The 14,430-nt window shown below is 43.8% G+C and overlaps 1 protein-coding gene across 3 annotated transcripts in view; it reads left to right on the plus strand.

Annotated features, from left to right (window-relative positions):
- Positions 1-14,430, plus strand: part of NPHP4 (nephrocystin 4) — a 286,074-nt gene that overhangs the window by 132,838 nt on the left and 138,806 nt on the right. For all 3 annotated transcript variants that reach the window (XM_083162998.1, XM_083162997.1, XM_083162999.1), the window contains 2 exons: positions 4,858-4,913; positions 7,132-7,257. In XM_083162998.1, the coding sequence (XP_083019124.1) occupies positions 4,858-4,913; positions 7,132-7,257 (182 nt within the window). The remainder of the gene's footprint in view (positions 1-4,857; positions 4,914-7,131; positions 7,258-14,430) is intronic.

Below are 14,430 nucleotides of genomic sequence, written 5' to 3' on the forward strand. Positions count from 1 at the left end.
TACACACATAATGGTCCCAGTAGTGCCACTTTCAGATCTAATGCCCCCCTGTAGTGCCGCTGCCTTACACACATATTGCCCCCACTAGTGCTGCTTACACAGATAACACCCCCACTAGTGCTGCTTACAAATATAACACCCCCACTAGTGCTGCTTAAATTCATAATGCCCCTGAAGTGCTGCTTACCTATATTCTGGCTTTCACGGGTTTCATGCCCATTGCCAGGGGGAATTACATGTCTGTTGTCAAGGGGGTTACATGCCCATTGCCGTAGGGCAGGGCTGGGCAACACCGGCCCTCCAGATGTTGATGAACTACACATCCCTGCATGCCTTGCATCAGTTTCAGCATGGCCACATAGCAAAACTAATGCAAAGCATCCTGGGATGTGTAGTTCACTAACATCTGGAGGGCCGGTGTTGCCCAGCCCTGCCATAGGGGGTTACATGCTCGTTGCCAGGGGTGATTATGTGCTTTTTGCTAAGGGAGATTACATGCTTTATTATTATGGCAAATAGGTTTTTACATGCTTGTGGCCAGGGGTGATTACACGCCCACATGGTCAGCCTTCTACCCCTTACACACCCACACAGCATGCCACCCTCTACCTCCTAACACACGCACACCACCAGTCTGTTACCCTCTAACCTTTCCCAGCAACAGGCGGACCATCGAGCATGCCGGCCCACCGGAGAACTTCCTTGTGGCCATGAGAAAACAAGCATAATAACACAAGGCCAATACTGCATAGTCTACAATTCTATGCACTTGCCTTCTCCTAACCTTGCTACCTAACAAATATGTATAGACTTGGCGCAGTCCTTTGTACACAGGTTCCACATTCTTTCATTGATGAGTTGGATATTCTGAGTTCTGGTTTATTTTGCAACTTCCCAATACATGATACATATTTAAAAACAACAACCAGGAGACATATTGCAATAGATTGTACATTTTTGTGTGATCTTAATAAGCCCCCAGAGAAATACTGTAGTGCAGCTTGTGTAACACCATAACTTACAGTACCTGTTTGGTGCAAATTTACACATTCATTTCACATGCTTCATACAGATCTTTAATGAACACACCACAATGCAAAACACACATCATTGGGTCACCGGGGACTTTCATGGTGTACACACCGGATTTCCCCTGGTAGCTCCGAGACCAGTTTATTTACAGGTACCATCTACACTTCCTCTTATTCACTGTACACTCATTGGCTACAGTAGTAACCTTCTACCCGCTGCCATTTCTCAAACTTTGCCGGAATACATCTGTATGGCTCACCGGCACTTCCAACACTGAACTTTTTGTTGTTGTTTTTGCTTTTTTTTTTCCCAGCAGCCACATCTCTGATCGCAGTGACCAGCATTGATCGGATGGCCCTTGACACCTTTCCCCTCTTCTCTGGCGGCTACTTGCTGGGCAGAACTGTCCCCATGTGGTCTCTATAGCAGCTCTGCGGGGACAGACTTCCTCAATGCTGCTAGACTGGCAGATGGCTCACTGTGGTTCTGCGATTAGATATTTTTGCTATTTATATATGATTGGTCCAGTTAGTTTCTTTAAAAAGTTAGAGGAACAGTTTATAAATGTAACATTTTGAATAATATATAATGATTATCACTGTTGATTCTATTTAGACTCCCTATTTTTACTATAACAATTGTCCACGTGTATTAAGCACACACAGTTAAAACTTTAGTTTAACTGGCTTGGAAAGTGTGGATTTGAATTGTGAGACGTGTTCATCACTTCTCGCAAAGTGTCATAATACAGGCTGTTCTGTCTTGACTCCCACCTGCTACCTGTCGTCACTTACTCTGTGACTGGAAAGCACACAAGCCGTTCATAGTTTTTGTTTTTCCTGCACATTTTTCACAGCCTTAAAAAAGTTTGGACTTAAGTGCACCCAACTCCTACCCCCTATGGGAAACCATTTTGTCAGCTAAGCAATTATTACAGTGCATCCTCTTAATTCACTACGAACCATTGACATTGTCCATCTATAATTTAGAATTTGTGATGTTCCAGGTTCGTATCAATCTAATTGGTTGCATTTGATTAATGACCGCAATCCTCACAAAATACTTTACCTCAGTGGATTAACCCACTGATCATCCAATGGCTGCATTCACATGTACTGTATAGTGCTTAAGCTCACAAAATGGCTACTGCTTGTATGTGTGGATGGCAGGTGCAAATTATAAAATGGCTCCAGCATCATAACAGTCACATGAAGTGCAAATGTACTTCTGAATTGCGCAGAGATGCCAGTACTAATGGAGAGCAGTATGTTTACCTGAAGGATACTGTAAATGTATTTCCAATCTCTATCAAAACAGGGATTGAGGATTGCCAATGCCACCAATTGCTAAATATAATGTAGATGGAGAGGTAAGCAGTCAGTTGGTAGACACCAAAAGGCCGATGTTGACAAAAGTCAACACCAGCCAAAGAAATGTTGACATCCGAAAAGGTGGACATGGGGTTTTTATGTTTTAAAAATTGTTAGCTAAAAAATAAATTATAATTGCAGGTTGAGCTTTTTCATGTGCCAACCTTTTGTCAATGTAGACCTTTCGCATGTTGACCCTTTGTCAATGTAAACCTTTTGCTTGTCAACATTTTGTCAATGTCGACCCTTTTTTGTGTCAACATATTGACTGTTGACCTTGAAACTGTTGACCTGTAACTGGATATCTGATATAATACGCTGCCGGCATCTTCTGCCTCTCCTGGCGGTCCCAACCCCACCGATTATACATTCCTCTGTCGCGCCTGAAAAGCCAAATGTAAGCAAAATTAAAATGGGCATTTTCAGGAGTTCCAATATTGGTCATAAAAATCAAATAAATGGCGTTTATGAGGCATGTAATATCTTTGATGCAAATATTATGACTTTATTTAAACCAAAGCCAACTTTTTGACACAATTTATTTTTTTTTATTGGCAGATTTTCAGCGAGTGATCCTTTCCTACATAAACTAGTCTTTTATTGCCGCTTTCTTGTTAACAATCTTTTTATGTTTTAATTACATCCAGAATGGGTTATATTAAATTGCTAGTATCCCCTGGCTAATATCTTTTAAACGTAGCATTGCTAAAAATAGGCGCAATTTTAAAACAAAAATTAATTTTATTGTCACTTTTTTTTTCTTTTAAAATCCCCTGAGCAGCAGCCGGTGCCGAATCTATATTTAGCTTTTTTCCCATGCCATAAGAATAAGAAACATTGATGATCAAACAAACAGGAAAAAAATTCTAAAAATGATTTAATGTGCAGAGTAAGAGATCGCCTTTTATTAATTATACCAATGACGTTAGAATGGAGAGAATTATATCCAATAGCTGCTAACTGCTAACTGTGTTGTGGATCAATGCCATTTAAACCTGCAATGACCTTGAGACAAAATAATCAGGTCTTTTTCATTGAGCATCAAAGAAAATGAAAATGCTTGTAACATTGACCTATTCCTGACTGTAGAGAGAGGTCTATAAATTCCTTTTAAGTAAGTTTGCCTCTGACAAACTCCACAAAAAGAATGCGTGATGAAGTGCGCCCTGAGCCAACATATAACAGGGGCTATACAATGTATTTTTTATTATTATTATTTTTTTAAATAAGATGTGGCAGGGACAGCATACGTCCACATGAAGATAATGTGGAGGATGTGGTCCAGGGTTTAGAGCAGCAGCAGGGAAACTGATGTTATCAGGTTCGGGCTGATTAGCAGCACCTGTGCTCTCCTGATATAAGTGTTTCCAGGGCAGAAGGTCATTTCTCCTGATGGTGGAATAGCTGCCCAAGTGATAGGCCGGGGCTGTGGGTGACGGTAGGGACCACTGGAGCTTTCTGAAGAGTTTGCACTGTGCTGTGACACCTGTATGCTGCAGTTTTGTAACCTTCTTTGCTTATGCTGATTACCTGGTATGCTGTGTACCTGCTACAAAATAAAGACCAAGACCTCATCTTATCCAATGTATGTGATTCCTTGTCACAAAGCAGATAGTTCCTTGTATCTGGATTCCAGCCTCTTTCTCCATCAAAACTGAGCATTAGATCAGTAGCAGATCTGCTGTAAAAAAAACTACACATCCCAGCATGCCCTGGTAGAGTTTTGCTACTGCACTGGAACAACCTCCCGCCACCCATCAGGCTTTCTGATTCCCTTACCTCCTTCAAGCGCTCCCTCAAAACCCACTTTTTTCGACTAGCCTATCCCTCCTCCTCCTAACCTCTTTTGATCCTCCTATCCTGCCTCCGTTCCCTTCCGTTCCTACTTATCCTGTTGTTTTCGTTCCTCCACCCACCTATTTTTAGTATGTTAACTCTTATGAGTAGGGTCCTCCTTCCTCACGTACTCACCCTACCTCATTACCTCACCTGTCCTCCTGTCCTGTTCTTCCCTTCCTCTACTTCATCTTCAGTCTCTTCGACAATTTTGACACCTACTTCTGAACTGATGCTGATTTTAGTTCTACCAGCTATACCCCTATTTATACTGTATTTTTCAACACACCCTGTACGTTACCTTGTCATTTGTTTTTTGTTTGCTATGTACGGCGCTGCGGACACTATGCCGCGCCTTATAAATAAACGTGCTACTACTACTATTTGGCCATGCTAAAACTGTTGTAGGGCATTCTGGGATGTGTAGTTTAACAACAACTGGAGGGCTGAAGGTCCCCAATCCCTGATGTATGGGTAGAGCCCAAGTGTTACTTGCTTTTAAAAAAAACTAATGAGTATACTCGCATATGATACCATTGATTTTGCCTACAAGCGTATTACAACAAATTTTTTACGTTGTTCGTGTACTAACATTAAACATTTTCTCTATCATTTTTAGCAAAGACGCTGGGTACAAATCATATTTCCTTTCAAGAATCTCAAATGGGACCTGCAGTAAGTGATTTCCTGTAATACATTGTGATAATGGTAATGTGTCACTGTGGGACTGTGTCGCTACAAGGCATTAGCTCCATTAGAGGGTGCAGCTTATCAGTAGAGTTTACTGTTAAAGAGGATATAGCTGGGAAAATGTTTACTTATGTGCCTCTATCTGCTTATCAGAGGCCATGGAAAAAATGGCTGAATGAAGACACACCCACGCGGAACTCTACTTATACAATAATGGCCTGTTACAGCCCATTTACATCTCTTTGGTTGTAAGTGTGGATATGTACTACTCTACCTCACCCATACTTGCGTAAAGTCAGTCCCAAAGCATCTGCAGCATACATGCCTACTTTTTGGGTACCCCCTCTGGGAGGGGGCAGCCAGGTTGGCAAAGTGAGGTGCATGATGTGGCATTATTGTGGTTTGCACTGACTGTGCAATGTAGCAAATACTACCATTGTAAAGCCGGAAACGGGCTATGATGACTTGACACAACACAAATCTAACCTGCCCAGGCAGATGCGGGCAGCTCCCAAAGACTTGAGTACTCATCGAGGTGTCCAGGATCATCAAGATTCAGGACCCTCATGGGCGTTCCCGAGATTAGCCAATCTAATGTTCTCCACTCTCCGCAAACTAGGTACACATTTAACTCTACATGTGCCCTTTATAAAAAGATTGTATCAAGATAAAAAAAATCAGTAAGGGGTAGATTTACTTAGATGGGAGTTCTATTGAAGATAGGATGTTGTCCACAGCATCCAATCAGATTATATCTATTATCTTCTGGAAGGTGCCAAATAAATAAGAATTAGAATCTGATTGGTTGCTACGGGCAATATCCCATCTTCAGTTGAACTCCCATCTTTGTAAATTTACCCCTGAGTGTAATGAAATGGATTGTACAGTTTAAGTAATATCCCCTCTTTAGAAATATGCTTTGTTGCACAACCAATGATATCACAAAGGATGCCAACCGCACACCAGGAGACAGGCGTGACCCTACAGGAACAGGAAATAAAACTTTTCTAGGTACTGGCATAATCAGCATGTGGGTAAATAGAAAACCGAGTTACATTTTCATGCCATCTGTCTAATCAGACTCTCTGGACCAGATCCAGTAGCTTTCTAGTTCAGCGGGGTATCTAGCCATTAGTTCTACAGTGTCTCAGTCAGGCATGTCCAAAGTGTGGCCCTCCAGCTGTTGTGAAACTACACACCCCAGCATGCCTTGCCATAGTTTTAGCATTACTTTATAGCAAAACGGTGGCAAGGCATGATGGGACTTGTAGTTTCACAACAGCTGGAGGGACATAGTTTGGACATGCCGTGTCTAGGTCGACCACTATTGGTCAAGAGTCATAACATTGACATACATTAGGTCGTGGACACAATGTCAACACAATCAAAAGGTCGACATGAATTTTTCATAATTTTTTTAAACCGACTTATTTATATTTTCATCCATGTGGGAACAAAGTTAGGTTATAATAGTGTGCCAAGCACCGCAAGTCAACGTTCCCTTGTGAGGGGACGCGGTACATTTATATGGCGTCCATGTTGACCTATGTCATACCGCATGCTGACCTTTTTTCATGTCGACCTTTTAACTGTGGATCAATAGTGGTCGATGTTTTGACCATCGACCTAATATACCATAACCATTTTGCGGCCATGCTGGAAGAAATTGAATTTTTTTTTTAAAGTGGTAATCATTCATCATAGCCATATCCACACTGTACAATGCCGATATTATCAGGGGACACTTTATTATCATTATTATTATCATTTATTTATATGGCGCCACAAAGGTTCCGCAGCGCCTAACAATACACAAATGAGCAAAAACACATAACAAATTACAGTACAAGACAATTTAGGACAAGTACATGGTAAATATGGATAGTTGCATCAGGACACTGACGCAATCATCAGGGTGGCAGAGATGTACAGTACTGTATATATTCTAAGAAAAGCACATGAGGAGAGAGGGCCCTGCTCGTGAGAGCTTACATTCTAATGGAGTTTGGTGACCTATGTTTTTTTAAACATTTTGTATCTTTTAAAATCTATAACTTTTCTAACGTCCTTTCCATTCCAGCTTGTTTTTGTCATATTTACAACATTCGAACATCCTAGCTATGTAGGACTAAAGTAGGTTTACATGTTTATTTTGATGTTTCATTAAACCCTTTGAGAAATGGTTGTTTTGTTCTTCCTCTAGTTGTCAATATCCCAGCTGAGTGCATCTTCTCGTTATCCAACCATAAGTCACTCATCCAAAGTGTCTCTGCAGCAAGTCCCCAGCCAGCTCCTGCCTTCACCAATGGCCTATCAGCTATCTCATGCAGTAAGTATTCTTATTTATCATGCCAACAGTAATCACTTCCTTTACAGCTTGTTCCTTTTATAGTCCTACTGTGATATATTGGTGTTTATTTATGTATTGTGCTCTTGTATTTAAATTATGTGTGGCCTGTAGTGCTCGGAATATATTTGTTATATTTCCATTTTCCATATTTAACCGTATGAGCGCCACTCACATTTGTTATATAAATTCAAATTAAAAAATGTTTTCTAAAAAAAGATGATATTTCCTATATTGCTTGGTAATTTTGACGCTTCGTTTGATAAATGCACGTGGCACTCAAAGGGTTAAACATATAATTCTGACTATTAGATTCTATGTAGAAAATGACATATAAAGGTAGATGTGTTAGTATTGGAAAGCAAGTACTATGCGCAATTTTAACATTTATATTATTCTAGTAGAAATGGGCAATTTGAATACAGCTTGATGCTAGCAGGTTCTTCTCGTCCAATCAGAACTTTTAAATGTTATTGAAAACCTCTATATAGAAATGTAATTCACAGGCTGGGAAGGTTCAAATGTAAACCGTTGTTTTATAGTGGCGGCTGCTGCCCCAGGGCATGCAGCGACAACAGCAGAGTGCAGCTAGCTAAGTCCCGCCCCGCTCCTGATCTATTTTTTTGATTGACCTGTGCCACCCACCAATCAGAGTAATGAGAATGTGGCAAGAGTCTTTAAAAAAAAAGTGGCGGGTAGGATCCCCTTTTTGCCCGCAAGCTGTCAGTCTCTACTACATATTGGGCGGCGATAGGCAGTCTTCCCTTGCTGGGATGGTGTCCTTGTAGATGGTACCCTTAGACCACCTCGCTTTCCGTAGATTCAATGCTGGCTGTTGTGTTTGGGGTGCCAAATGCAGCTAATACACACTGCTTCTAAAGGGTATTGAAACCCTACAACACAAAATGTACAGCAATCGCACCAGGCTGTTGTGTTGAGAACATCATTTTTTCAGGAAGTAGGTTATGTCACATTCTCTTTGACTTACGATAGATATTGCTTTGGAAACTGATGTTTCAGCCCCCACCAATGATTATGCATTTCTGTATATGCTGTAAAAATACACGTTGGGAATATTTATGTACAGGTATATATGATGTGGCAATATACTGTTCAATACAAGTTTGTCTATTAAGAAATCAAAGGTAGCAGATGGATTTATTGAAAGTAATACCTAAACCTTTTAAACGTTCCTCTTCTCTGGATCCCTTGGGGGTAAATATTGGACCTAATGCTGCAACATTATTTCAGCAAAGTATCAGCTTTGCCTTGGCGACTATCACTATCAAGGCATTCGCACAGAGGGGGCGGGCAGTGGGAAGACAGAGGGCTGGTGCATGGGGACTCCCAGTGTTTCCTGGGTGTGCCCACAAAAACGGTGTGTGCACCGCCGCGTCTGTGGTTGGGAGTCGGGACCTGCAGATCTACTAGTCTCGTCTGCGTCACGGCGTCTCTTCAGACTCCTTATGAAAAATGTCCCTCACAAAATGGCCACCCCCTTACAGCAGACAGTTTTTGAGAATGCTAGAGGAGGCAGCGGGGGGGGGGGGGGGGGGGGGTGTGGTTGTCTTAAATTTACGGTGGGGGGGGGGGGGGGGGCGCAAAATTTGTCGTTGCGCCACTGTGTGTCAGTGCATACATCCATTCGCATGCTTCCGATGGGATTCGTGGGGGGCGGGCGTTTCTTCACCCCGGCGGGTGGGGCTAATCTGCTCGCTAAGCAGTGAACAACTGCTGCTTAGTGAGCAGACCTGAATCAGGCCCAATGTATGTGCAGAACAATTACCAAATCGCTGTATCAGTGGGTGGCAGGGCGATCCATCATTTTGGTATGTACTGGGCATTACTGCCAGGTTTTGCCTCCGTGCAGGTGTGAGGAAAGGGATATATAATCGTCTGGTGCACTGTGCTGAAATCTCCAGCACATAAGTAGATGGGTTAGAAACAACTTAAGTATATGCATATTTTTGCACCAGAAGACACCAATAAAGGAAAGATCCATGTATTTACCCTTTTTTGTCTGTTTTCCCCAACTGTGCTATGGCGTATGCTAGCAATATCCATGACTGTAACATCCGCCTGTCACCTGGAGAAGGTGTGCAATGTGCGGCCCCTTTGTAAGGCCCTGCACACATTGTACCTTACTGACGCTTCTGTCTCCTGACCTGGGGCTGAGCTGACTACACAGCAGGGGATTAGCATTAAGTCGTCTGAGAGGTTTATCTGTGAGACTGCTGAATTATTTATTTGCATACCGTAATAACTGATGGTACATTATAAATTCACAGGCAAATGTGCTCAGTCCGAAGCTTCCAGCTCATTGATCTTCCCTATTCACTGTAAGATGTACTTCTATACACTCAGCCTAGGTGTCTTACACAGGGATTTATTATTCACTGTATATGATTTTATGATGCCTTCACAAGCTTGCCTGTAGATATTGTAAGTCTAGGTAAAGTATATCTTGTGAAATGTCACTGTATGGTGGAAGCACACACTGACTCTGGACTGGTGCACTACAGTTTGTTTAGTTAGGGCATACTTGTCAACTTTTGAAAACTAGTTTCAGGGAGATTATAGTTGATAGTAGAATTTTACACAGCGCCCCATTGAGGGGGCGTGTCATGCTCCACCCATAGGGCGTATCTAGTTCCATATATGGAGAGATTGTAAAAAAAGAGATTGTGAACGTGGCACCTAGAAGCGTGAGTGTGTACTGCTACATCTGAGAGGAATCTTTTAAAATTACTTCTATCCAAATGTAGATGATCCCAAAGCAGTTAGTAAGAGATACTATACTTGCTAAAGTGCTGGGAAATGGTGCTGATGATTCACTGTAAATGTATCTGTCTCTCATTCCTTTATTTCCCCAACAATGTAACAGTGTAATGTGGGCTAGGTGAAATGAGGGAGATTGCTAGACTAATGAAGGAGAGAGGGAGATTGCTGTTATTTCAGGGAGTCTCCTGCAGAATGCAGGAGGGGAGGCAACTATGAGTTAGGATGACCGCAGATCAATAGCCATCATATTGTTAATGTTCATACAAGGCACTGACAAAGGTCCCAGGTGGCCCTATCACCAACAGAGGCCTTCTCCCTAGTCCCTGTCCAGCTTTTCCAGCATCCATCATAGGGGCAGATGTATTAAGCCTTAACAAGAGATAAATGCAAGGGTGATAAGGAGAGATAAACGTCCAGCCAATCAGCTCCTTACTGACTTTTTTCAAACACAGCCTGTAACATGGCAGTTAGCAGGTGATTGGCTGGACGTTTATCTCTCCTTATCACCCTTGCATTTATCTCTTGTTAAAGCTTAACCCCTTCAGTGGTGGTATTTTTTTGGGGGAGCGCTCCCCACTGGGCGAGTTTTTAATGGGGAGCGCTTCCTTAAAAAAAAACCACCACTGCCTCCCTGGGTCCGGGCAGCACCGCTGCACTGTCAATCAGCGGCTGCCGGGACCTGCGCCCCCGCACCACATCCCTGAGCCCGGCAGCCAGCTTGTCATAAGCCGGCGCCACAGAGGGGAGGGAGCCGGGCAGAGCTGAAGCTGCCTGAGTTTAGTGATTGAACTCAGCAGCGCTGCCCGGCTGTAAACAGTGGCAATCCCCAGAATTTTCCGGGCTTGCCAGACTGGGCACTGAGGCACAGCCCGGAAAATTCTCGGCATTGCCACTGAAGGGGTTAATACATCTTCCCCAGAAAGAGAAATCGGTACTTGTTTCCTAGCACGCCGCCTGTCGTGGGTGATCGCATACCTTAAGTTAAGGTAACTTAAGGTATTCGATGGACGCGACCGACGCGATATTTGGCTATTTTTAGCCTTTATTACCGGCTATGAGAAAATCACATTGATCGCGTCCATCGCATGCCATTATAATGGCACGCGATGGGACCGACGCGATCAACGCGATATTACATAGGGAGCAATGGTAAATTAGCCGGCTATTACAAAATCGCGTTGATCGCGTCCATTGCATGCCATTATAATGGCATGCGATGCGACCGACGCGATCAACGCGATTTTACATAGGGAACAATGTTAAATTGGCCAATGGGCCCGATTTTTGATTGTATAGGCACCCTAATGGGTAATGTGTATGTTAAATGCCCCCCCCCCCCATTTTTAACGGCAACCAACGATTAACGCCAACCCGAAGCGTAGCAAGCCCGCGAGGGGCGGCGGTACGCGTCCTCTGACCTTTTCATACCCCCACTATCCACGTCGGCGTGGAGTTGATTTTATATAGTGAGGCAAGCGCAGCGAGCCACCAAGCCCGAAGCGTGGGGAGCGCAGCGGGCCCCGCGAGGGGACGCGTAATACCTGTGAAGTAATGCGCGTCCCCTCGCGGGACTCACCACGCTTCGGGCTCGCCACACGATATAAATTCAAGTCCACGCCGACGTGGATAGTGGGGGTATGAAAAGGTCAGAGGACTTGTACCGCCGCCCCTCGCTGGCTCGCTGCGCTCGCCACGCTTCGGGTTGGCGTTGATCGTGGGGTGGCGTTAACAATGGGGAGCCATTTCACCCATGAGGGTGGGTATACAATGAAAATTGGGGTCTGGGGGGCATTTTACATTGGGGCCAATGTAAAATCGGGTCTCAGGGACCATTTTACATTGGTTCCAATGTAAAAAATCGCGTTGATCGCATCGCATGCGATTTGGTTGCATGGGATGCGATCGACGCAATTTGTTGGGTCCCGATGGATGCAATTAAAATCGCTGGCGCCGTGCTAGGAAACAAGTACAGAGAAATCCCCCCAGACACTCTTTTTATACCTTGGACTACTCCTCCCATTCCAGACTGACACACCCACTTTGCCTGCTTAAGAAAGCTCCTCACAGCTGCTTATTGATTAGTCACATGCCTTCAGCTGCACCAGGCTGCGGGGGAGAAAGCACTGAAGTCAGTCAGCAGGTAAGACACACATTTCCTATCCTCCAATTGCATGACATCCCTAGATTTAAGAAATAAACACCCCTGTCAGTTTGGATTTCTTCATGTAGAACTCGTACTCCAAAAATATGCATGCTATGGGCGTGATTCAGACTGGATCGTTAGAAAAAGCAGTTGACTGTAAATAGAAAGTCACCACCCAGAAAAAAATTGAAAATGCCCATGTGCAAAATTGCAACTCCATCGCAGGCCGCAGTGCATTCGCCGATCCATTTGCTAATCCCATTGGTACCTTCCATCTGTGTAAATCGTCCACTGATCTTAGATGGGCTGGAGGTGATCAGCATTGACGTCAGAGACCCACCCCAAAAATACCTGGGCGCGCCGACATTTTTTTCAAACACACACAGAAAATGCCATGTTTTTGCCAATAAACGCCGGCTTCCTGTCAGTCAAACTGCGACTACTAGGCTATTGGTAAGCTTTTGCATTTTCCGTCGCTAATTTAGTTGGCGCTTGGATAGTGTGAACGCTGCACATGCTGAATCAGGCCCAATATAGTACCATACTTACTTTTCTGAATCCTGTAGGGGACACCTTTTTTGTGGGTAGCCCCCCGCACCCCTGGAAGAGTGAACTTTCCTCCCACATTCTACCACTTCCCAAGTGAAGTGGTCAGAATTTTACGTGATTTATGCCAGTGGTTTTCAACCTCGGTCCTCAGGACCCCCCACACAGTGCACGTTTTCCAGGTCTCCTCACAGAATCACAAGTGAAATAATTAGCCCCACCTGTAGATTTTAAAATGTGTCAGTGAGTAATGAGTGCACCTGCCCGGTGACATGGAACCCGTGAACTGTTGGGGTCCTGAGGACTGAGGTTGTCCCACCTCCTATTTAAATTTGGCCCAGTCACAACATTTTCCCATCCCAGGGGCAGGACCAAATGACTCAATCGGCCTGACCCCGCCCCTGTGACCTCCCTCCCTTCTCCTCTCCCGAAGGGGAACGTTTAAAGTAGGTAAGTATGCTACAGTGTATACGTACTAAATGTGGAAGGCCACCCATCACTCACAGTGCAGTTACCAAACTCCTTGCACAATTTAAGGAAACTGGGCCAAAAAGTGGATGATCATAAAACTGCTTCCGATGTAGCAACCAGTATGTTCCAAAGCGAAATTAACCTTGGTGGTATGCCCGGAAATTTCCGGGCATGCCACTGATAAGTAGGTGTGTGTGCCAGTGGTGCCTCCAGCAGTGCTCTACCCGGTGATCGCCCCCATGTCGCCGATCGCTCCCCATCGCAATACACTGAATTGAATTAATAGAATTCCACATTCTGGGCCAGATTCTCTAGGCTTCAAAAGTGATTAAATGGAGAGTGATAAACAGCCAGCCAATCAGCGCCTCCCTGACATTTTTCAAACACAGTCTGTGACATGTCAGGTAGGAGCTGATTGGCTGGCTGTTTATCACTCTCCATTTTATCACTTTTGAAGCTTAGAGAATCTGTCCCTCTGTCTTTTTCAGTCAGTCTAGTCATTTATCAGGATCCACCCAATTTATTTTTTCATATGATACCTCATTGTGGCAGTCAACATTGTCTCATGGCAACATCAACCCACTTTGTAATGAGGTTATGGTATGAATAGTCTACAGTGTCCAGGTCGACAGACAGAAGGTCCACACATGAAAAAGTCTACATGCATTAGGTTGACACGGCTGACACAATAAACAGGTGTACATGGAAAAGGTCGACATGGAATAAGGTTGACATTGAGTTTTTCGCATTATTTTAGTGACTGTTGAATATAAGTCAATGTGGACACCGTATAAGTGTAGCGCGTCCCCTCGGATGGCTCGCTGCACTCGGCACACTATTATGCCCTCTGAGATGGTAAAGAATTGTATGAACAAGTCTGTTTTTTTATTTTTAAATCATGAAAACCTTATACTGGCCTTTTTCTATGTTAACCTTTTGATCGTGTCGACCTATTGATCATGTTGACCTAATGCATATGTTGACATGTTACATGTGTTGACCATTAGTGGTCGAACGAGAGACCGGATAGCCTGACACCTAATTTTGTCAATTATTGCTGCAGTGGGACAGAGCAGAGCAACGCTGTATCCGGGCAAAGCTTGAATTACCATCTCAATCTCTGCACCAGGCCTTATCTGTGTCAGGTGTATTAGACATTCCTTCCAATCCCTGTGCTCGTGTTATGATTGACAGTAAGAGGTAGCAAGGATACA

This window comes from Crinia signifera, chromosome 19 (genome assembly GCF_055691185.1).
Source record: "Crinia signifera chromosome 19, ASM5569118v1, whole genome shotgun sequence".
Lineage (NCBI taxonomy): Eukaryota > Metazoa > Chordata > Amphibia > Anura > Myobatrachidae > Crinia > Crinia signifera.